At 37.9% G+C, this 24,414-nt stretch overlaps 2 protein-coding genes across 11 annotated transcripts in view; one reads left to right on the top strand and one right to left on the bottom strand.

Annotated features, from left to right (window-relative positions):
- Window positions 1-9,872: 9,872 nt before the first annotated feature.
- tubgcp3 (tubulin gamma complex component 3) lies at window positions 9,873-22,485 on the bottom strand. Of its 2 annotated transcripts, XM_028463855.1 has the most exons (23): window positions 22,039-22,484; window positions 21,078-21,185; window positions 20,537-20,604; window positions 20,349-20,426; window positions 19,682-19,890; window positions 19,299-19,456; window positions 18,666-18,778; window positions 17,590-17,715; window positions 17,447-17,515; window positions 17,249-17,381; window positions 16,301-16,467; window positions 15,711-15,821; window positions 15,502-15,610; window positions 14,682-14,871; window positions 14,465-14,600; window positions 13,691-13,759; window positions 13,485-13,620; window positions 13,295-13,383; window positions 13,068-13,199; window positions 11,895-12,035; window positions 11,705-11,821; window positions 11,247-11,341; window positions 9,873-10,299 (listed from the first exon to the last, which is right to left on the bottom strand). In XM_028463855.1, exons 1-23 carry the CDS (start codon window positions 22,220-22,222, stop codon window positions 10,233-10,235), a joined length of 2,805 nt encoding a protein of 934 aa, XP_028319656.1. In that variant the 5' UTR covers window positions 22,223-22,484; the 3' UTR covers window positions 9,873-10,232. The 2 variants fall into 2 exon arrangements, 1 of the variants encoding a protein (XP_028319656.1); XR_003675330.1 differs by lacking the exons at window positions 9,873-10,299; window positions 11,247-11,341; window positions 11,705-11,821; window positions 11,895-12,035 and adding an exon at window positions 12,046-12,268 and having other exon boundaries at window positions 12,362-13,199; window positions 22,039-22,485.
- Window positions 19,349-24,414, top strand: part of atp11a (ATPase phospholipid transporting 11A) — a 44,467-nt gene continuing 39,401 nt past the window's right edge. For all 9 annotated transcript variants that reach the window (XR_003675329.1, XR_003675328.1, XM_028463809.1 and 6 more), the window contains exon 1: window positions 19,349-19,451. The gene's annotated coding sequence lies outside the window, so the exon portion shown is untranslated. The remainder of the gene's footprint in view (window positions 19,452-24,414) is intronic.

Genomic DNA, 24,414 nt, shown 5'->3' with positions numbered 1-24,414 from the left:
TAACAATGATACAATAGAGCGTTGTCTACGTTTTGACTGCACAGGATTGGCTCTTAAAGCTGCTCGTTTGTAGATGCGGTTTACATGTTGTCGGCGTGCGGTGAGCGCACATAATTTAAGTGGATGTGGTGGAGCCTTGGTGGTTTCAATGTTTCTCAACTCATGTGGGCTAACATAGCATAAACAGGTATAGAAGATGATATTATATAAGTTTGGATAAGAAGTCCTTATTGACAGCAAAGCTGTTCGTGATGGTGCCAAATAGTTTAAAAAAAGGCAGACCAATCTTAAATGCAATAGGAGGAGAAATGAAATGACTTGACAAATCGGTGATTCCCATTAATAACCAGACAGTAGGTCAAAAAATCTGGGCACCACCATTTTTTTTTACCAAAAATTGCAATCAAATGTGCGATCCAGATCTGATCCAGTTAAAACCCTTTGGGCTGATTGAGAGACCAACTTGGCATAACCAAGTCAAATTTAATAAAGATCAGTCAATTATGAACCAATTACAATAAAAACTGATCCAGATTCAGAATCAGATTATTGATCCGGATCTCCTCCAAGATTTAATGGAATCTTCCATGACATATGGTCTATGCTTGGTTTAAATTTAGTCTAAATTCAATTTAATTCAATTTCAATTCAACTGCACGTACCTACATATGATAAAAATCAATTATTATATTAATAAGACATTTTCGGAGTGAAGAAATAAAGAATGTGTGCATCGTTTGTTATTTAGGGCTGCTGATCACATGATGTTATAAATCTGGATGATTGAATCCGTCCCTGAGTTTGTTTGTGCATGTGTCGGGGGTCCGTGGTTTCCTTTTTAAAGTGCTGCGGGCCCTCCTGAGGTTCAGTAGAGGTCCTTCAGGGAGGGGCGAGGGTGAATGATGATTCTCTGAGCAGTGTTAATTATCCTCTGTAGACCATTACTGTGCACCATGGTGCAGCTGGCAGGTCAGTGGGGACGCTGCTGGGCTTTCCTTCCTCTTCTACGCCCTGTGGAAAGCCAGTGTTTGCGTGCGGCCCTCCCTTCTTTTCTGTGCGGCCCCCAGAGTAACAACTCATACAACATGACAGACAACAAATATACACAAAAAATACTCCTAAATAGTGAAATAGCAACAGAAATACACAAAATGACTTCAAAAAACATACAATAGACAACAAAAGTACATATAGAAAATGACAGAGACATTTTCAAAAGATACACACAATTAGAACAAGTATACACAAAAATTACTCCTAAAACGTGAAATGGCCACAAAAATACACAAAATGACTTTAAAAAAAAAAAAACACACGAAAAAAGCACAAAATAAGAGCAAACAACATCAAATAAAACAAAAATACATGGAACGACAACAGTAACACAACAAAATGACCGCAAATATAGACCAAACTATTTGTTCTTCCCTGTATTCATGCTCAGATTGATTGTTATTCTAATAACTGACATAAATGTTGGTAATGTGACCCTCAGATCAGATACAAACACATTTCTGTGGCCCCGCTGTGATAAAAGTTCTCTGGATGAATCCATTCTTGCTAACCATTAAAATGCTCATTCAGTCTTTGCCCAAAATATCTCCAATCCAATATTTTCAGGCTTTGAATAAGATCTGTGACGTGCCTGCTTTCACGCACTTCAAACATCTGAAGAGTCTTTTGAGTCCCCCACAGATATCTGAGTGTTGATGTAGACAGAATAAGCATCTCAGCAAAGCCGAGGGATGCAACAGGTATCTCAGCATGTTGCTTCATTCACAAAAAAAGCATTACTATTCCAGGTAGAGCCATATTGAGCAGCTTTTGTGCCGCCATTTTTAGAAAGATACTTTGAAGCTACAGCACCTGAGAGAAGGAGAGTGAGCACAAGCTTTTCCTTTGGAGGATTCTTTGAATAGGGTGTTTCATTCTTCTCTACTTCTTCATGGCTGCAGAGGGAGAGCAGACAGCCAGAGTTGTGTGCGGATCAATGAGCGCCTGCAGCACAAATAGCAGGGAAAATAAAGTGTTTTTCTTTGCGCTGCTGTTTTTAGTGACCTTGGCAACTGGCAACAGGAGCAGCACGTCTGATTGGTGCCCCTGCGTGTGTGCGCGCGTGTGTGCCTCACGAAGGGAGGTCAACATGTTCATCCAGAAACCGAACACAAGACAACACAAAAATGCGCTCTCTTTCAAGATATAATCAGTTTTCCAGCCCTGTCCCTGCACACAATAACCTTTTCTTTTCATGGGCTTATTTTCCCGACGAGTCAGAGCCTTTCATCACACTGTGAGATATAACCGGCCTTTGGCCGCTTTCACCCATGGGTGCAGCTGCCACTCACGGCAGGCAATGGCGGCTGTTCAATTACTTTAAGATGAAGACAAAAAACTTTGTTAAGTTGTTCAGTTGAGGACTTGAGTGTGTGATGATGGACAGGCACATTTATCACGGTTTGTCTGTGGAATGAAAGAGTCCTGAACAGCCCATTCATCACTGCCTTGTTAGCAGTTGTTTGGCAAATGCCTCCCACTTTGACGCTTGCAGAAGGCACAGACTTTCATGTTAGAATTTAATAAACCACATCCTGTCATGGGAGTGTAGTCCAAAATCCAGTAAAAAAGACCAAAAGTACTTACATGGAGAAAGAACAAAGAAGCAAACAGTTTGAAGTCGGAGTGAGGATATGAGGAGAAAACGTTTAGGTCAGATGAATGAGGCCTAAAGTACGTGTTCAGAGGTATTTTTGATTTAAAAATAAGCCGTCCGACACATAAGGAATTGGAAAAGATTCCCAATTAGTGAGCTAACGCTAAATGTTGAGACATTAATGAATCAAGAACAGTTCCAAGTGCTTCTCATTATTAGAACGGTCTTGACAGAAAATCTTGAATACGGCCACTCCGAGACGAGACCAAGACCTTCAAAATGTGGTCTCGGGTACTACAACACCAGGTAAAAGCTCCGTTCATCAATGCATCTAAGTTCCCCTCAAACCTTAAAGAAATCTTAACATAAACTGCATTATTGCTAAAAATGTTGACTAATTCCACTGCTGCATAATCAACACCTCAAACCTACATCAAACCCTGCCCACTTCTATTGTCAGTCAGTCAGTCAGTCAGTCTCATCCATCCGTCTCCAGGAGACTATTGGCATTTCTGTGACTGACGGAGAAAATTTGTCTGTGTGCATCTGAATAAATGATTCTTTGCTCGTCCTTGAACGTGTCCATCAATCTCAGATGATTTATTAGGTTTAAATCTAGATTGCCAATATCAATATTACATTTTATGGCAAATATTGGCTGTTAATATTGCTAAAAGATTATTTCTGCATTTGTAAATGTGTGAGTGGTAGGTTTGAAAACACTGCAGTGTTTTCGTGACCGTTACTGACGAGAGGAGAGGAGAAGAGTTGGTACCAGCCTCTCATGTGTACGAAGGAGGGCCTAGCCCAGAAGATACAGTAACTAATTATACTACTCTTGTCATTTGTACTCGGAGCTGTTCAATTAAAAGATCTGGGGAAAAAGGTAGAGAAACACCTCAAAAGTCGCCCAGGCTGTGATTGTTGGCACTGGATGTTCTTCACATTACAGCTTTTTGGGAAAAAAATCATCCCTTCAAGCGCTCACTGCGACTATCTTGGTGACCTTTCCTCAGGTGGTTACACCCGGAGAGTTCACCAGATGCTTTTCTCTGGAATAATTAAACAGTGGAAGTGCATCAGTGAGACGTGACGCTGCAGAGAAATCCCATGCAGGGAATGGCAGTAGAAATGTCACGCTGCGTTGCTATTGGCAGGAACGGAGAGAAAGATGGATAACTATGTGATGGGAAGCGCGCACATACAGAGGGAAAGGTCATCCAATGGAATAAACTGGTAATTCCCCAGTGATCTAAGCAGGAAACTAGTTTAAACGTGCGCTGTCAATTTAAAATGCCACAGAATGCAGTTTACCCATGATAATATAGGAAAATTATAATGTAACGTATACTTGCATCGTACCTCTCGTCTGTCTCACATTGATTTAGTTTACTTTACTCCCTCGAGTAATGGAAATATGACAGAATTCAAAACTTGAAGCCTCATTTATTACTATTAGCAAGTAACACTGTGTAAAAAAATGAGACTTTTAGCTGCTGGAGACCATTATTTTTTATCAGAAAAAGACATAATGTAGGTGTATTTATAGATCAATGAATGTAAGATCATTAATCAAAGAAGAAAAAAAGATGTTAAAGGTTGAATTTTCTGCTCGAAAGTTTGTTTTTGCTCTTCACTGCAAACATTCGCGCATTGCATTGTGGGATGTGGATGAAGCTCTGTCGACGTCAATCTTAAAATTCACTTAATTTCTCACTGAGAGTCTTTTATTCTATTTAGCTCTACATTAATAATACTGCGTTTAAGGTACGGATCAAAAACATGGTAAAATAGTAAATGGAATTGATTTATATAGCGCGATGTCTGATTTTTGATTGTAAAGCCAATATCGACCGATAACAATAACGTGCCACTAATATCGTGCATTCCGACTATGTTTAAGACTGTAATTTGTTGATTCTGAAGACGACTTGCTTGTGTTCACCTGTGATCCAAGACTCATCTTCAGTTATAAAGAGACTCTGGGGTTAATTATCCTTTATTTGCTTATTGTGTGGCTCATTAGCACAGTAAAGTGTCACTGCTTTGTGTTGACTTGGGTAGATGGTGTTAAAGTGGGATTATAGATGTTGGACAGACCGTGTCTCAGCCATCCCGTTTTTTTTTTTTTTTTTTACAAACATGGTTGCTGTCAAACAAACTGTCTTTTTTTAATACTGTGCTCAGAGAACGTTATTCAGATGAAGATGAACTGCTAACACCTGACCCACAGTATAACGAGCCTCATAGAGTTACTTGTTTTTAGTGCTTTTGTATGTTTTTCTGTCATTTTGTGTATATTTAGTAATGCGATGTGTATCTTTGTATTTTGTGTGTTTGTGTGTGGTTATTTTGTATTTTTTGCTGTTGTTTGGGTGTTTTTCTGTCATTTCGGTTTTATTTTAGTAGATTTTGTTCATTTTTGTCATTTTTAGTATTTTTGGTTTTTTTTTTAAACATTTTTCCGTCATTTTTGTTGTTTTCTGCTGGGTTTTTGTGGTCATTAAGTGTGTTTAGATGTCGTTTAAAAAGAAAAAAATTGTAAATTTGTGCGATTTTGTAGCCATTTTGTGTGTTTTTTTTAGTAAATTTTGTTCATTTTTGTCATTTTTAGTATTTTAGTTTTTTTTTTAAACATTTTTCCGTCATTTTTTTTGCGTTTTCCAAAGTAGACTAAGGTGGAACGTTGTTATTGTTATTTTTGGGTGTCTTTGTTGTTTTCTGCTGGGTTTTTGTGGTCATTAAGTGTGTTTAGATGTCATTTAAAAAGAAAAAAATTGTAAATTTGTGTGATTTTGTAGCCATTTTGTGTGTTTTATTTAGTAAATTTTGTTCATTTTTGTCATTTTTAGTATTTTTGGTTTTTTTTAAACATTTTTCCGTCATTTTTTTGCGTTTTCCAAAGTAGACTAAGGTGGAACGTTGTTATTGTTATTTTTGTGTGTCTTTGTTGTTTTCTGCTGGGTTTTTGTGGTCATTAAGTGTGTTTAGATGTCGTTTAAAAAGAAAAAAATTGTAATTTTGTGCGATTTTGTAGCCATTTTGTGTGTTTTTTTTAGTAGATTTTGTTAATTTTTGTCATTTTTAGTATTTTTGTTTTTTTTTTTAAACATTTTTCCGTCATTTTTTTGCTTTTTCCAAAGTAGACTAAGGTGGAACGTTATTATTGTTATTTTTGTGTGTGTTTGTTGTTTTCTGCTGGGTTTTTGTGGTCATTAAGTGTGTTTAGATGTCATTTAAAAAGAAAAAAATTGTAAATTTGTGTGATTTTGTAGCCATTTTGTGTGTTTTTTTAGTAGATTTTGTTCATTTTTGTCATTTTTAGTATTTTTGTTGGTTTTTTTTAACATTTTTCCGTCATTTTTTGCGTTTTCCAAAGTAGACTAAGGTGGAACGTTGTTATTGTTATTTTTGTGTGTGTTTGTTGTTTTCTGCTGGGTTTTTGTGGTCATTAAGTGTGTTTAGATGTCATTTAAAAAGAAAAAATAGACTAAGGTGGAACGTTGTTATTGTTATCTGTTTTCATCAGACAGGAAATTGTGTAGTTTTTACTTCCTTTCGTGTAGACTTTAATCTCTGAGGCAAATAATAATGTAGATGTCTAACACTGGACTGAGGGCACGATCCTCTACAAACAGACTGGTAATGGGATTTTAATGAACATATTGTGATGTCGCTGGATTCTTGTGTTTGGGCCTAATTTTGGATCACATACCCAAACCAAGCAGAGAAACAACAAAGTGCTCACAGCGTATCATTTAGCCGCGGCTGCTAATTAGATAGCAACAGCTCGTTTGGGAAAACTCCAACCTGAAAATGCACTTGAAAAGGTGAGAGAAGAGTGTTACCAGTGTAGTGCTCACACCTTGTGTCCGACTATGGACGGCGGTCTACGGTACATCATTAGCCTCATTAAAATTCAACAAATGCAAATGCCCAATTAACGCTGCAGCTCCTTTGACTCCTAATAAAGCAAACTGGGAACAAAAGGACACAGTTGTCCTGAACACTTTTAGCTCATACTTTACAGCAGAAACAGAGAACTAGTACTTTTATCACAGCATTTAGAATAATAACCAATATGAGCATGAATACAGTGACATTTTTGTCACTTGGTCTAATTTTCTCTCAATTTATGTGCATTTGTTGTCGTTTTCTGTTTCTGAATTCCTTTTGATTTTTTTTTCTTGTCACATGTGTGTATTCATAGTCATTTTGCATATTTTTTATGGTCATTTTATATATTTTTGTGCGGGTTTGTTGTTGTTTGTCTGCAGTTTTACATGGTCGTTAAGTGCGTTTAGTTGTTGTTTTTAAAAATTGATATTTTGTGTAATTTTGTAGCCGTTTTGTGTGTTTTGCTTGTAATTTTGTGCATTTTTATTTTCATATTGAGTTTTTGGATTCAATTTGTGTACTTTTTTGTCACTTGTGTGTGTTCTGAGTCATTTTTTATATTTTTATATATGGTTGTGTTATATATTTTATATATATATATTATATAGTTTGTGGTCATTAAGTGTGTTTAGATGTCGTTTAAAAAGAAAAAAATAGTAATTTTGTGTGATTTTGTAGCCATTTTGTCTGTTTTGCTAGTCATTTTGTGCATTTTTGTTTTAATAGAGTTTTTGGATTAATTTTGTGTATTTTTCTTGCCACTTTTGTGTATTCGGCATCAATTTGCATATTTTTTTATGGTTGTTATATATATATTTACATAATATGTGGTTTTCTGGTCAATAAGTGTGTTTAATTGTCATTTTGTGTTATTTTGCAGTAGTTTCGTGCATTTTGCTTGTGATTTTGTGCTTTCTTATTTTCATATTGAGTTTTCAAAGTAATTTTTGTTGTCGTTCTGTGTTTCTGTGTATTCTTGTTGTTGTAATGCGTGTTTTTGGAGTCGTTAATATATTTTTTATGTTGTTTTGCATATTTTTCAGTCATTTTGAGTAGGTTTTAATGTGTGTTTTTGGAATATGTTTGTGGTTGTTTTGTATTTTTCGCTATGTATTTTTCTGTCATTTTTTGTGTTAGGTTCCTCTCTTCCCTCTTGTTTCCACTCAGGTGTTCCTCATCTCCTGATTACTCTTTGTGTTGTTTAGAAGAGTGCTTGGATGGATACTGTGTTTTTGCAGTTGCATTGCACAAAAAGACTCTACATATGGCTGATTTTCTTTCCCGGTGAGATTTCTTTCCTCCATTTTTGTCCATTGCTGTCATTTTCTTCTGCTGGTGGATTCTTCAGAAACCACAAGTGATCACGTCCGAGGCTGTCAAAAGCTTTTAGGACCACTGACACATGAAGAATGAATCGATATGAGGCTGCTTTGTCAAGGAGGTCTCACTCAATAGAAAGGTCAGCAGTGCTGAGTTATTTCTGCCAGGGGATGGGAAATGACATGAGGGGCGCTGGGAATACTGGGAGGGAAACGTCTTCTGCAGTGATCAGAAACCATTTTGATGTCACAAACCAGTGCCCTGACAAAACCACTTAAGAAGGAAGAGGCTGTTTCACTGCTTCACTCAGGGACAATTCTCTCAAACTCTGACCTGCAAAGATGGGAAGATGGTTTTCCAGAAAAACACAGTGAAAAAGAAAAAGCTAGAATTGTACCAAAGAAAGAACGACCAAAGCTGCTGATAAAAATTAAATATTAGAGTTTATTTAAATTAGTAAATGATCTAAAAAGGCTGTAAAACACTGACATCTCTAAAAGCAGAATTGGGATTAAAGTGGAGAAGAAAAGCTACTTCCTCTCGTGCTTGTTCTTTTACATCCCACATTTTTAACCTCTACTCATATTTACTCCATGTCTGTGCACACAAAGAAAGAAAATAAATAAATTGTACAAAAACAAATGCTATCTGGTCAAAAATGAATTTAAAATGTCAGCAAAATGATGGTCCATTGTTCTGTGAATCTGTAATAACCACGTTTATTTATTTATCTGAATAATATCCACTGTTATCCAGAATGTTTTATTATTTTCTCCATATAGTGTAAAGATGTAAATACACAGCAAATTAGATTGTCTAAAAATGGACTGAAAATGGGTTAAAAGTGTCATTATTGGCTTAAAAGTGGCAGAAATGTGTGGGTGGAGAAATAATGTTACTTAAAAAATAGGAACAATTAGTTTAAACTGGCAAAAAATTGGCAGAAATGAGCATGAAATGTGGTGAAACGAGATTAAAAGTGACAATATTGGTATGCGACTTTAGGTGAAAAAGCCGAAAATGTCTTGAAAGTGGAAAAAATGTACAGAAAAAGCACTGAAAACTGAAATTTGGAAGTGTCAGAAATGGGAGTAATGTAGAAAAAAAAATGCATAAGCAAAAATGAGTTCAAATTGGTTAAAAAAAAGAAGAATTCTTAGTTTCTTGAAGGCATCTGGCGAGCACCTCTTAGTGTCTTTTTTCCCGCAGATTGTGTAATGAGCTGGTGTTGCTACCTCTTACGTCCTACCACAGTTCCACATTGCAAACTGGGAACCAGGGGAAGATTTTTCCAGGAGGTTTCAGCAAATTCACTTCAGCTGTGAGTAAACCAGTCCAACACACATCACTCAAAAAAAAACAAAAAAACATACTTTATTAAGGAACAAGCAGGGCTGCTGGCTTCCCTGCAGTCTATACAGTCAGGGTACAGTGTGCACGCAAGTACACACTTGAAGTAGATAAATAACTACACACACATTGTTGATGTATTGCTGCTGATCAACATCAACAATGTCCAAGATATGACATTTTTGAGACCTTATTAAGGCTTAAGTGCTGGTTGATACTGTTAATATTGTTATAAATATTAGTTTTACAGCTGCACTCACACATACTCCTGACGATAAGTTATCAAACTGTTTAAAATCAATAAAAAGTTTAATTTAAACTTTTTATGAATGTATTATCTGTTGCGCTGACAGTCCTGAAGTAGCAGTCCCGGGAATAAGGTGAACAGTGGAAACCGGTGATCGGGGGGGTTTGAATAACTCCCGTAAATCAGTGCAAATAAAAAGTTTGTGCAGAGATTGTGGATTCGTGGCAGAATATTGTCTAAGATAATATTTATAAGCAGAAATAAAAAAAAAAAAAAGGCTTGTTAACAAATATCCACAATGACGGACAAAGTCCTCATCCGCTGTCTGTTGGAATTAATAAAACCTATTCAACGTTATGAAATCAGGAACGTCGTGTCTGAGTGTGATTTTACGCAGCTGAGTCTTCATAACATATTTCATCAGATTTATTGGTTATCAAACCAGTAAGAATTCGACACCAAGTGAAAAGACCAGTCACACCGGTGTCAATACATATAGACGTGGCAGAAGCTCTATGTACATACATTGGATGAAGAGGGATTTGATTTGGCAACAACACTTGAGTTCTTGTCCTGCTAAATAAGACGTGCTGTGTTCAATCAGTCCCACCACGGCGAGCTCGACCACCCCGCCGCCGCCGCAGATGATTGTTTTCCTCCTAATTGAATCCACGTTGAGTAGAAATGTCGCTGAATGTCAAACACTTGCTTGATTGAGGAGATTTTTTGTTTCCTGGTGGAGTTCAGTTCAGAGTTACAGGATGCTGGTCAGACGTTGGACGGCCGTCGCCCTCTGGTGGCGCCGAGAGAGGCTCGCAGCCGCGGCTCTCTTTCCCTGTGGAGGAATCAACGTGTTAAAAGCAGCTTATGCAGGGAAAACTCAATTACATACAATATCGTGCAAATTTTCATTTATTTCAGTAGTTTGCAAAAACAAAAGAAAAAAAATCCTTTTTATTATTGATTTTATATTTGGGGTTTTCATAGGCTGTAAGCCATAATCATTAACATAACAAATAAAGGCTTTAAATATTCCACTTTGTATGTAATAAGTCTATTTAATATATTAGTTTCATCTTTTACATTGAATTACTGAAATAAATAAAAATTTGCTTGATATAAAATTTTTTCGAGTTTCACCTGTAGATAGAAGACAAGATTAAGTCCTATTAGCTACAGACGGCGTCAATATTGAGAAAACGTCAGTTTTTGGATTTATGGATAAAAAACAGCATCAAAAGCTGTAAAAGAAAATTTTAATTATCTTATAAATGAGGGTTACTAAAATTTAAGATCGTAGAACTTCACACATTATTATTATTATGCTTTTAATACAGGATTCAACAGTCCTCACATCAATAGTTTAACCTTAGCTTTGTTACTAATGCTTGTGTTTAATTTAAAAACTCCTTTTTAAACTGTTGTAATAATAATCTACACTACATTTTCCTCCCCTTTACTTTCTTATTACTTGAATCACGTTAAAAGCCTCCCGTGGACAAGTATCACGAGTTAGCACATGTGCTAAAACACTCAAACAATACATCTCGGTTGTCCAATAAATAATAATGATAAACAATAAATAAAAAGATTTTTAAAAATAGTTAAGGTTCAATCTAAATATTCAATATTCTGCTTGCGGCTCCTTTCCAATACTGAATAGTGTCGATTTAAAATATATTATAAAACTATGTTCTTATTAGGAGTTTAAGTTTTCACTTTAAAGCAGCCAAAGTCTAAAGAATGAGAAAGATGAACTCTTTAGTAGTTCTGAAATCTGACCTGTAGTGTTCATTGAAGTCCAGTCGGAAACTGAGGAAGCGCAAACTTTCATCCAAACTGGTCATCAGCAACACCAGGAACTGCTGGACGATGCTCTGAAAATGAGAGGAGGTGGTGAGCATTAGATGTGTGTGTGGATGCCAGGTTTTCACTAAAAATATTATCTATCATTCAATTTATTTCCTCTCTATTGGTTACCTTGTTAGGCTTCCTAATCCAGGAAAATAATAAATATTAATATTTTTGGTGTTATCCATTTTTTTTTTAAATGATAAAATGATTCTTATGAGAAATTACAGGAAAGCGTGACATGAAACATATTTTAATAATTGTTAATTCTGTATGCGTAAGCCATAGAACTGTAACATGGTTCCCCAGTTTTGCGTTCTATTGCAAAGTAAATTATCTGAACACAATTACAACTATAATTACGTCATAATTGTAATTGACGCTGTTACCTGGTAGCAGTGGGTGAGGATGCGGAGCTGGGCACGCATCTTTGGGATGGTGTCCTGGAACTCCTGGATCCTCTTCTTCTCCTGTTCCTCCTGCTCTGCCGTCACGCCCCACTCGCCCTGCGGGAGAACAGGACACACACTCAGAGAGGAAGTCTGACACGTTAACACCAAACTAGAGCGCAGCGGTCACCTCCTCCTCCTTCTGCTGCTTCTTCTCCTCAAACTGCAGGCGGAGGGAGAGCTCCTCCAGGGCCGAGTGATACAGCGAGTCCTGAGTGTTCTGGAACTCGATGATCTGGTCGAATATGGCCCTCAGCTGGTTCAGTAAAGCCTGGAGACGACGTGACAAAAGCAGGTAACAACAGTCCAACAGAAACACTGAGAATGGTCCTTATTTATCAACTTTGTGTGAAAATGGGTGTAACTGTTGGTCGTATACGACGGGACCAACGTCGGATTCAGGAAACATTCATATCTGACAAATGATCGGGTGTCGATAAATCTGGCGACTGAATTTGATCCTCGTTAACTTGCTACGCCCTCATGTTTTGGAGGCTCCGCCCACTAAGGTCAAACAAGAAAAGAAGTTTTTCCAAGATGAAAATCTGAGATGGAGCAAAACAACGAAAATGTGAAAACTAGAAGGGAATCATCTACCGAGCAGGTGACGTCTGCCCCCCTGTGTGCGCTGCGAGCAACTTCACAACAGAGATTCTGGAGACACACGAATATGTTTATATCAGCCTCAGTCTGCACACTTTAGGCAATAAATATCACGTTAAAATAAATTAATGCTCAAAATGCTTTTTAAAAAAGCCTTAAAAAGCTTTAAATGTTGTCCCTTGTCTGTGTTTATATTATGCCTTCAGCCAAGTTCACCTATAATTCATCACATTAGTGATTACTGCAGCGCATTTGTAAAAGTTTAAGGAACTATTTACATTTAAAAACATGAATGAGGCTCTTATTAAATTAAATAGGACCTCATTCTCCAAGCTAGCAGCGCAGCGTCAGGTGTGCATGTACTGGGTCAACCTATGCGCTCCTGCTCGGGAGCAGAGTTTATTAGCGGGGATATATGGTATTCTGTGAAAGGTAAATCAAAAAAGTGGCATCAGTAATAACGTAAGCTTTTTTTTTTAAAAAAAAAAAAATCATTTTATTTGTTTTAATACTGTATTTAGATCTGTTCTGAATGTGTCTGTTCATGCTTAAATGACAGCTGAGGCTTGTTTTAATACTTTATTTTCAGTCAGTCAGATTTTGCTGAACAATAAAACTAATGTGGAGTAGTGGAACGCAGGTCTACGGTTTATAAATGATGGCCAATGTGTGTGTATGTGTGTGTGTGTGTGTGTGTTACCCTGCTGTTATTGTCCAGGAGGCATCTAGAAATGATGGTGTCCAGGAAGACATCATGGGCAGCAATGATGTGATCCAGATCCTGAGCCTGCTGCACTTTGTTCCACAGCTCGTCCCAGGAGCACTCCAGCACCTACACACACACACACACACACACACACGTTACAGGCGATTTACGTCTATAACAGCTTGTGGGAGCAGCAGCTGCAGCCTTGCTCGTGCTCCCACCTCAAATGTGATGTAGTACTGCATTTGGTGGATGAAGTGGACCATCTCGGACTCCAACATGTGACACTGGTGCAGCACGCCAGACAGTTCTGGAGGGAGGGAGAGGAAGCAGGAGGATGAGAACCATTATCGAGGCGAGTATTTACATCTAAAGACTTTCAGGAAGAAACCGACGTGTGATTTTACTCACCGGGCATCGTTTTCAGCAGCTTGGCGTTGCACATCTGTCCCTTCCAGATGTCCGTCAGCGTGTACTCCATCCTCTTGGCCCTCCACAGGAAGTTAAAGACGCGCAGGTAGTGACCCATACACTCCCTCGTGAATACCTGACACACACAAAGCAGTCACAAATCAACATGCATGTATTGGCTTTTAATATGTGTGTGTGTGTGTTACCGTAGCGATGGGCCCGTCCACATGGTAGTCTAGACTGAAGACATCCCAGCCTGTATCACCAGGAGACACCTGCAATCAATCAGATGTTGTTTATATAATTTATTACTTACCACGGATGAGAAAATTAACTATAAGTACTATTAAATAATAATTAAAATACAGAAATACTTTTTCATAAATAAAAAAACACCTTATTCAATGAAAATAAAGATTAAAATGTTCAACCATAAATAAAAATATAAAATATGTAAATAAAAATATTTTCTTTAAAAACACTTTATAAAAAGTCTATAATAATTATCATTATACAAGATTACAATAATAATTATCATGTTTCAGTACAAAACTGCATAAATCCTTTTGTACAAACCCGTTTCATGCATTTAAAACTGACCTAATAATGTCACGATGAAGTTTAAACAAAATGCATTTTATTGAAACGCGTTCGACTCGAAACCCCAAATTTTGTCACCGGGACAGACTTTGATCAGCTTTTAATTTGAAAATCCGGCTGAAACTACACCTCTCTCAGCTGGAATGTGTTTATTGGAGGACAAAACTGAATCAAATATATTAAAGTATGAAGATGCACGCAGGGATAAATACAGATTAGGAATGAAAACGTGCTTATCTCCAGATCTGTACATTTTGAATATAATAGGATACACAATTTGTTTTTGTGTTGAATGTGTATCTTTATCATCAGTAACTAGTTTTTAAATGAATCTACTTCGGTGAGTCTCTAAATGTAATGACTGTGTGGTTCTCTGTCACCTCCAGCAGGCGCACGTCCAGCCTCTTGAGGATCTCGGCGTTGTCGTACTGGGCGTTTGTGGCTCTGACGGCCGTCTCCAGGATACCGGTCAGGTTGTGTTGGTACAACGTGGTGGCAGGACGTGCCAGCTCAGGCCTGAGACCAAAACAAAAGCAAAGTTATCAATCAGCTCAGCAGAAGAGGATGGATGATCCACACCGGATCACAGCAGCTCACTTGAGCAGGTCCATCAGGTGTCTGATGAAGTCTCCCTGTCCCAGCAGCAGGTAGCGCCTCATGGCCTGCAGGTGCTCCAGCAGCAGGTAGTTGTGGTTGAGCACGTCCAGCAGGTATTTGCTGGTGTCGAAGTAGGCGGCGTCGATTTTCTCCTGAAACGTTCCTTCCAGGTCTGACAGCAGCTCAGCAGCTACAAATACACGTCACAGGAGTGTTTAATATCTCGCAGAGAGGAACGGATGCTGCCTTCTAGGGCTGGGGTCAATTACATTTTTCAGTTCTAATTACAATATTTTTATCCTCAGACAGTCAATTACAATTACTAAAGTCCAATTAAAATTATTCACAATTAATGAGCCTGAAACAAACAACCTAAAAGTGAACCTTCCTCTTGTGTTAGCATCTCTTATGATAACGGGTCTTAAATCAGCTGTAAAATACACTAAAAACAATTCTCTAATTTCTTTATTATCTGTTGGTTGCCTTATTAGGCTTCCTGATCAATAAAAATATAGGTTTTAATATTTTTGGTGTGGACATCTGAGCCTTTTTGTGTCACTATACCCCTCAATTTCATTATTATTATTATTTTTTTAATGGTAAAATGTGGGAAAGCAATTTTTATAGAATTTTTATGCCAATTACAATTACAAAGTCAATTATCTAAATTTTTAAAATTACGCCATAATTGTAATTAATTATCAATTATGCGACCATGCTGCCTTCTTCTCATCCAGTAGAAGCTGATGACCTCAGGATTACACACACTACATAAAAACCACCAGGTGTGAGGTAGCATAAAACAGATGTGGATGTTTACCATATTTTGGATTGTCTGCACATATGGAAGCTGGTGTAATTTTTCCCTGCGGCGTTCGGTCGTGGCAAACCTGATGCAGGAAGTTGATGGATTTACCGATGAGCAGCACCTAGAGGAGCCGACGACAGGCCTCGTCATCCATCCGGTCCAAACACACGTCGTTTATCAGTTTTTCTGCACAGCGTGAAAGGAAAACATCTGTCCGTTACCTTGCGAGCCTGATCCATGGCGATGAACGAGGGGATCATCGACTTCCTGAGGGAATACTTGTCGTGCCACAGGCGATCTGTCTTCACGTTGGGGTCGGACGCAACGAAGAACTACAGACACAGACCAGAGGAGGAGCTTAGTTTATAATAACGAAACTAAACACAGAACTTAAAGCAGTGGTTCTCAAACTACACTATTTTGGGCATTTCCCACTTTGAAAAGAGGTGAACTTTCAAGCCCCACCTGCACCCCCTCCCTAAATAAGCCTGACAAAAAAAAAAAAAAAAACAGAGGGCGGACCACACACTCAGAGAAGCAGTGACTTAAAGTCTAATTAATGGTCAGCACTGGACTGGTAACGACTCTGTCTGAGAGGGAAACAAAAGGAGGGAAAAGGGCATGGAGATGAAAAGGAGACGCATCCATCACATGCTGTTTTCCATTACACTCCTCTCATCAGTTCTTGTTTAAGAAGCTGTCCCGGTTCACCCCCCCCCCTCCCCAGTTCTTCTCTCGCTCTGCCTTTCTCTACTGCCCAGTGTTCCAGAACTGAGCAGTAAATCCCTGCTGCACGACGACCTGTGGGTACCTCATGGTAGGTGTCCTCCAGCTCGCCGTCGTAAATCCACCTGTAGAGGAAGTTGAGGATGGGGTGCGACACCATGCTGAGGATGTGCTGAATCAGCGCCCTCATCTGTGGGTCACCAGTCTTCCCGTAGGCGTGAACCGCCGAGGCCAGTTCTCCTCCTTTACGGCCTGAAAGAGGCAAGGCAAATTTATTGGTGTAGCGCATTTCATACACAAGCATGTGCTTTACATGATCAACAGAAAAACATTCAACAGCTTTAAAATCAATAACCATAAAATAAGCAGTAAACAATTACATGATTGAAGAAAAAGAGTGCCTTTAAATGTTTTCACATTGGCGCAATGTGAGCACCGCTTGTACTGGCACAAAAAACCCCACACCAGATATATTAATACTAATATTTTCATTGATTAGGAAGTTTAACACGGTAACCAAGAGATGAGAAATGAATTAGACGATAAATCACATTTTTAGTGTATTTTAAAGCTGATTTAGGACATGGATCAAAACCACAGTTGGTGTCAATTGTAATAGTAATCGCTTAATTGATCAAATCCATTGCCATTGTATTTGAATTGTCATTGAGTTCAGATATTTGACTTTGTGATTGTAATTACCATGGGAATTCTATAAAAATTGGCAATTATAATTTGATTAAACGCAAAATAGTTCTATGGCTTACATATATCTAGTTAATTATTATTAATAAAATATGCGTCATATCAAGTTTTCCCACTACCTATTGGTGAATCTTCACACTCATACAGGTGGAAAGGGTTAGAAATTGTAACTGAAATTTAGTAATTGACAAGATCATTGTAATTGACTGTCAGGGGAAAGAAAAAAAAAAAAAACAATTTGTTTGTAATTGGAAAAAATGCTGGTTACCGTAAACATAATTGAAAAATGTAATTGACCCCCAACCCTGACTCAGACCCTCCCGCTCACCTTGGCAGAAGTCGACGAGGGCGGCCAGCATTTTCAGCCTCACTTTGGGGTCGTACATCCACACCAGCAGCCGCCGTAACGTCAGCGTGCTCTCGTTGTACATGTTCACGCCCTGGTCGTCTTCAACCTGAAGCTGCAACACGGAGACAGAAAAGCCTGTGAACACGAGGAACGACCACGAGAAGATGAGTGTCGGACCTGTGAGTGGAGGACAGAGAGGAGTCGGTAGTACTCCTTCAGCTCCTGGTGGAGGGAGGCGCAGAAACTCTGAGGGAGAAACACAAAGAAATGAGCGCGAGTGGAGAAACGTAATGTAAGAAGTACGTGGGGCGCGCTCACACCTGGCCGACCAATCCGAAGGCCCGATCCAGGCTCCTGGCGTCAGTGTATTTCCTCACTTTGTTGTGGAGCCAGCCGAGCTCAGACAGCCTGCTGCAGATGTCCCTCAGAGATTTGCATACCACCACCTAGTGAGTATAACACACGTCAATAAATCATAATATTAATTTAACTATTAATTACTACATTTATATATATAATCATGATTTTTATTTGAGGATCGTTTGGGATTGTGTGTTTCAATTTGAAAAAAAATTATAATTTAAAATGACAAAAACATCATTTTCAATATTTAATTCATTAAATTATCACATTTTTACTGTCTTTTTTAAACTAGATTTATATTTGAGAAAGTGAAAGTATAGAACATAGATGTTTGAGATTGTGTGGTTTAATTTTTTTTAAATTACAAAAATATAATCATAATTTTCATTATTTAATTGACTAATTATTACATTTTCATACTGCATCTTTTTCTTTTTTTTTTTACCCTAAATTCATATTTGAGTAAGTTGTTAGAGATTTTGAAAAGTTACAATAATAATAAATCCATTTCTATTTTTTTATCAATTACTAGTCATTTCAGGTGACCCTATTTGAATCCCGGGCGAGCCCCCAATAGGGTCACGACCCAAAGGTTGAAAAGCACCGACCTACAGTTAAGCATGAATACAAACTAACATGGGAGCGCCTCGTCTATCGTAGAATTCATCCACAATCACTATCAACAGGCTACTTCTTTTACGTTTCGAACTGCATTAATGTTTAATTTGCTGAAGAAAAACCTTTTATCAGCCGAGCTTTAATCAGACGTTAAGTGGCCCGACGAGGGTCAAAAATATCTCCATCCTTGACTAATTTGTCTCTGCTCCCGAGGGCTTCAATTTCCATCAGACCGGGTCTAAGTTTAGCCTTAGTGAGAGAGAGACAATGGGACATCTTTCCACTTTGTATTGAACATCACTGAGGCGGAAGTCGCAAAATATCAGAGACAGGACAGTGAGGTCGATGTGACTCGGAGTTGAAAAGCTTTGCATTGATCTTAGAAATAAAAAAAATAATATCTGATCATCTGGACCTTGCTGTCGATTTTGTAGCAGTTTTCCTGGGAGTTCATTTTGATGAATTTGCCGTCGATGCCCTGGAAGACGTAGAGAATGTCACGCACGAGAGACGACTCGCTGACGTCACCTGCAGCAGGAAGAGACGGAGGAATTAATGCTCAACAAAATAAAGCTCTAAGACGTGTCAAACTCATGGCCCGGGGGCCAAGTCCGACCCTTTGGAGCATCCTATTCGGAGACGACATGAATTGTTGTGTAAATGAAACTTGGTTTACCTGGTGCTTATGTTGCATGAATGTTAAACTGTTGAGATTCTTACAAAATCCTTCAATTTCCTCAAAATATTACAAAAATATTTCCCTTAATTAAATAGAAATTGGTCACAAAATCTTGGAAATTTAAAGTGAATACCCTTTTTGGACTGATATCTGTCACTTTTTGGATATTGTTGTAATTCATGTATACGTAGAAGTGCAAACTATGGCACAATAATGTTGAAATTACTCAGTTTCCTGCTTAAAATCTGGGGCCCACTTGAGATCAAACTGCTCCGTATTTGGCCCCTGAACTAAAATGAGTTTGCTCCAAGATATATATAAATACGTAATAGACAAATAAAATAACCTATTTTCTATTTCGTTGCTCACCAGTGGGGTCCCCATCCCTGCGAGGACGCACGACCCTGGCTGAGGGAAGAAGAGTCCCGAGGGCGGGTCGAGCAGGGGGCGGGGCCAGAGCCGAGGGTGGAAATGCATTCACGGGAAGAGCCCAGGCTAACCGAGCGCCCAGAGGCTGAGGAGGTTGGCTGCACACACACACACGCACACACACACACACACGTATCTTTATAGTTTGAAGTTGGTAGAAGTTTAATCTTATGAATAATGAAGTCATTCAGTACAAGAGGATTAATGGATCCAAAGCTGCTAATTGATGTCCTTATTAATTAATAACCTTGACCTTAAACAATGGAGGGAAAAACCAGGCTCAAGGGCACTAACGGTTTAATGATGCATGGGGCAGCGCTCACCCTGCCAGCAGTGACTGAGGCGTGGGCGTGGGTCCGTTCAGCGAGTACACTCCCAGGCTGGCGATGCCGCTGGTCCCCACGCTGGTCGACAGGCCCGCCGTCCTCTCCCCGTAGCCCAGCGCTAAGCTCTGTGGGCGGGTGCAGTAGAACGGCGTGGAGTGGGCGTCCCTGGGGAGGGCTTGGGCAAACAACGTACCATAGTTTCCAACCTGGCCAGGAGAGAATGACAGTATACAGGGCACGAGAAGATTAAAAATGCACGTCAAAACTAATAAGTATTTCAATGACTATTTTTGACTGCTTTATTTAATGAATTTTATTTCTTACATTTGGAGAATTGTGTTTGTGTAGAATGTTAAGAGAACCTTTCTTCCTTCATAATATAATAGTAACTTAAAGCTGCTGGAGAAATCACCATAACAATAAAGTAAAAACACGTCTATCATCCATCTATGGGACTCCACGTCCCATAATGCAATGTGGGAAACTTTTCAATAAGAGAGTGTTTACAGAACACAGTTATTTAAATTTCAGCGTCAATTTCAACCTTTTACATTTTACATGTTCTTCAGTTTATGAATGGATGAGGCCTAAACTATGTCTATATCTGATAAAAATAAATTATTATCTCCAGCAGCTTTAATCGTATGAAGAGTGATCATCATACCCTGCTAGAAGGCTTGCGGGGATCTTCCGAGAGGCTCAATAGCAGGTAGAGCACAGACCAGCGGTGCTTCAGAACACCCTGACAAACAGCAAAGCACCAAAATAACAAGTTTAGGAGACCAAAATTAGTCTGAAAGATGTAGAGAAAAATCCACGGCCATAAATCCCGTCAGATTCGCAGGAACCGACCTGAGTCTGAAGCTTTCTGTGCAGCTCTGAGAACAGAGCGGCTTCTGCTTCTCTCTTCTGCTTCAGCACTGCAACACAAACACATTAAAGCAAATAATAAAACATGACTTCACTGTTAAACTTTTTTGAAGTCACATTAAAAAAAAAAAAAGTCATTTACCTTGTCGACAGTGTGTTTTTAAACGGGCAAAAAACAAAAACAACATCCCTTTGATGCTGTAATGGAGTATTTAGCTTTTCTCAGTGTCGATTGGTTTATGGTGCTCCGTTCAGTAAATGTGGTGCTATTTTGGTTTTTAAGTGTTCACATCGAGGTCTGGATCAATAATTGTCCATTAATAGAGCTACTGTGTCCACTATAAAAGTCAGCAGCAACACATTAAAGCAGGAACTTTTAAGCGCACACAAGGAATGCACGTAATTACAGGACATGAACATGTCAAAGACACACCAAGGAACAATTGTTCAAAGAGGCTGCTGGGTATTGGTGGATGAAATTCTCAGTTTAAAAGCAATCGGTGAGATTTAAAAGCAGACTCACGTTCCTTCTTGATCTTCTCCGACATGAGGAACTCATCTCGTTCTATAGTGGGAGCGTAGTTACTGCCGATCACTCGCACGGCATACTGGAACTGGTGGGCGACTTCAGCTAGAGAAACACACAACGAAAAGAACGATCATGGTAAATGTCATGTGAAAAATTCCCATTTTGAGCAGATCTGCAAAAGTTTTAGTTGTGTTTTTGGCTAATTTAGTGCATTTATTATCTAATTCTGACCCTGCAAAGCTTTAGAGGCTTTAAGAAAGGGGTAAAGACTATAAATATGGATGATCAGTTGAACATTTCCTTTATGTTGCAGCTTCACAGATTAGATGCTTGCAGCCAACAGAGGCCTGCAGCTCGCAGCACACATGGGCCCCAAGACTCAATGTAAATAATGTATGAATCAACATGCAGGCTAAATGATGAGCATGTACAAGTGAGGCTGAATGGATCCGCTTGGTTAATCCAAGTGTGATAGATAATAGTGTATAGGGCGGTGTGACCAGCATCGAGGTCATCCAACATCTGACAGCAGCAATAATTCAAGCATCAAACATCATGACACGCTGTTTAGCATTAAATTGTAGGTTTTTTATGGCTTGAAAATAAGTAATTGCGTCAAAAACGTTGTTGAATGTGGTGCAAAAACCCCGTTGATGATGTTCTCAGCGAAAACCCTTTAGTTTTATGCAGATTTACGTGACATAAACACACCGGGTTTAGCAGGGACACGCTGGGAAATACCCATAATAACCAAAGTTTTTACATCTTAAAAATTAAATAAATATAAGCCGTATTATTCAAAAGACCATATATATGCATAATATGTGATCGCTGTATGTTTTCCTTGCGTATGATCAGTGGTGTTTATAAAAGATGTTAATGACATGGCTTCTGAATGGAGTTCGCTGGGTATCTGTTAGCGCGGAGCTTGTTAGCGCTAGGTCGGATGATGTACCTTCGCTTTTGCCGGTGATCCTACAGCAAAGGCTCTGGAGCAGCACATTGGGAGACTTTTGGTCCAGGGTAGCCATGCTGCTCACGATCCGGTAAGCGGTGAGATGCGACGGGGATGGATATGAACTAACTCCAGCCTCCCACCACCAGCAACGCCATTTTGACAAGCAGTGTCCAGTTAGCATGAACGAGACATAGCCGGTGGATCCTTTTTTTAAAATTCAAAATAAAAACATTAATTTGTTAATTATTATTAATAGTCGTTGAACAAACATATTATATCCTTTATATAAAACCTGATACACAGGATAAAAAGTAAATAATAACAATAGCGCAAAACTTGGCCTAAAAATTGTTTTTATCCGCCACTAAAGAATAACACCGCGATTAATGTGTTTTACGCTGACAAGTACAACAGGAAACAGTTGTTATAACTCTAAAACAACTTTGGAAATGTTTCGACGAAACCCGCCGAAAAGCGTCTCCAGGAAACCAACGACGGACATACGCATGAAAATAATTCCCCCCCAGAAACGTAGACTAAACATATTAGTTCCGGCTTTAACAGACAGCTAAAAACAAACAGTACGGATTGTTTTTAATATGATTAACAAAAAAAACATCACTCAAATTACAATATTTAACTTACATTAATAAAATATAACATACAATATTTATTTTATTTTAATTTTTGTTTTATTTTATTTTATTTACATTTTTTTTTACACCAAATAATGCTTTATGGGGCAGATTTTAACCCTTGTTGAATTAAAAAAAAAAAGACTGGAATTTATACAAGTGATAACAACGATAGAAAAAAGCTTTGACATGTAACAGTCTATTTATAATAGCCAAACACTTCCGAATCAGAATCAGAAATACTTTATTTATTCCAGTGAGAAATTGCTTGTGTTACAGCCGCTCAAGAAATACTTAAAATAGAATAACAAACCGCAAACAAGGAAAAATACCAGAGCACACATTACCGTAGTAATAGGTAAGATAAGATGTTTGTAATAATAATCAAGAATTACTTCAAATAAAGAACAAACACCAAACAAAAGAAAAAGAGATCGACATTGATGTAGGATTTTCTAAAGCATTGATCATTTTTTTTTTTTTTTTTTTAATATTACTCTAAGATTTTATTTAGGTTTTGTGCATAATTGACCAGATTATATATTGGCCTGAATATGTTATTATTTAAAATGTGTTCATTTATTAATGTTGCTCTGTTGCTCTACAATTTATGTCTTTCTCTTCTTGTTTCTGTATAATATCTAATTATAAATGATAAACTAATAAAGTATCATCATATCCTCCATTTAAACTGCTCTAATGATGTCGATGCATAGGCTACTATTTGTTTCTAGAATTAAAAGTTGTACTGCACTATTTTGTGCATTTGTATATTCCAGGGACACCCAATCATGATAAATATATTACAGTTAAAGTCATAATTTTCAATTTGTCACACAAATTTTGTTTTATAGCCCTATTACTTTAACTGTTGCATTTGAAGTGGTTAAAATATCATTACTTATAATTTGGATAAATTCAATATATTTAGGAATATCACTGGTAGCATCATATGATACAACTTTCTGCATTGTTTGTGGTGTTTTGGACATGGATATGGAGTAGATTATTGAATATATTACTTTTATGGTTGGTGGTTTAAAATATATTTGATGTCGTTAGTAACATGACATGTTTTTTGTTGATTTTGAAGCTATTTGTGCAGAGTTTGCATGTTTAATTAAAAGTTTTGTCAATGTTTAGGACCACAATAATGAGCAAAGCAAAGCAGGAAACCAAATATATGACAGCTAATACTAAGAATATTGAATAAACAGTGAGTGAGTCTGTTAGAACTTGTGCTTTTTTTTTTTTTCAGTTTTTTTCTTCAGTAATTCAAAGTTGTTTAATGCATATTTTGTTGTTGTTGTCATGAGTTAAATTTTTGTGAAGGTTTGTGTAAAGTGCTCCTTGTTGCTGAACAAAGGCTAAATCAATGAAGCAATGTCACACAAGAGGGAGCGCTGTTTTGCTGAAATATCAGAATCAGAAAAGTTTTATTTGCCAAGTAGAGTTTAAACAATACAAGCAATGTGACTCGGTGGATTGTGCAGAAAAAACAGACCAGAAAACAACCATAATATTAATAATCATCATCATTATAAAGGATGAATGTGAACCTATGAACAAGTACTGCAGGTAATGTTGTCTTATGGTAGTGGTTGTGGGGGTCAGCACTGGTGTGATTTGATCATACAAGGGCATTTTATTAGTCAACAATATTAACCGACATGAGATTATAATTTGCTTGTTGAATAATTTATTTTGCTCCTCCAAAACAAATAGGTCTGCAAGGCTG

Source organism: Gouania willdenowi, chromosome 2, assembly GCF_900634775.1.
Source record: "Gouania willdenowi chromosome 2, fGouWil2.1, whole genome shotgun sequence".
Lineage (NCBI taxonomy): Eukaryota > Metazoa > Chordata > Actinopteri > Blenniiformes > Gobiesocidae > Gouania > Gouania willdenowi.
Note: the sequence above shows the minus strand (reverse complement) of the source record. Positions and strands in the feature narration are given on the sequence as shown.

Excerpts from the sequence above, each read along its gene's own strand:
- tubgcp3 (XM_028463855.1), bottom strand. The coding sequence starts at position 22,222 with ATGCTAACTGGACACTGCTTGTCAAAATGGCGTTGCTGGTGGTGGGAG. Across the intron at positions 17,516-17,589 it reads CCTTCGGATTGGTCGGCCAG|AGTTTCTGCGCCTCCCTCCA; the intron begins GTGTGAGCGCGC and ends TTTCTCCCTCAG. Across the intron at positions 14,872-15,501 it reads TGCAGACAATCCAAAATATG|CTGCTGAGCTGCTGTCAGAC; the intron begins GTAAACATCCAC and ends GTGTATTTGTAG.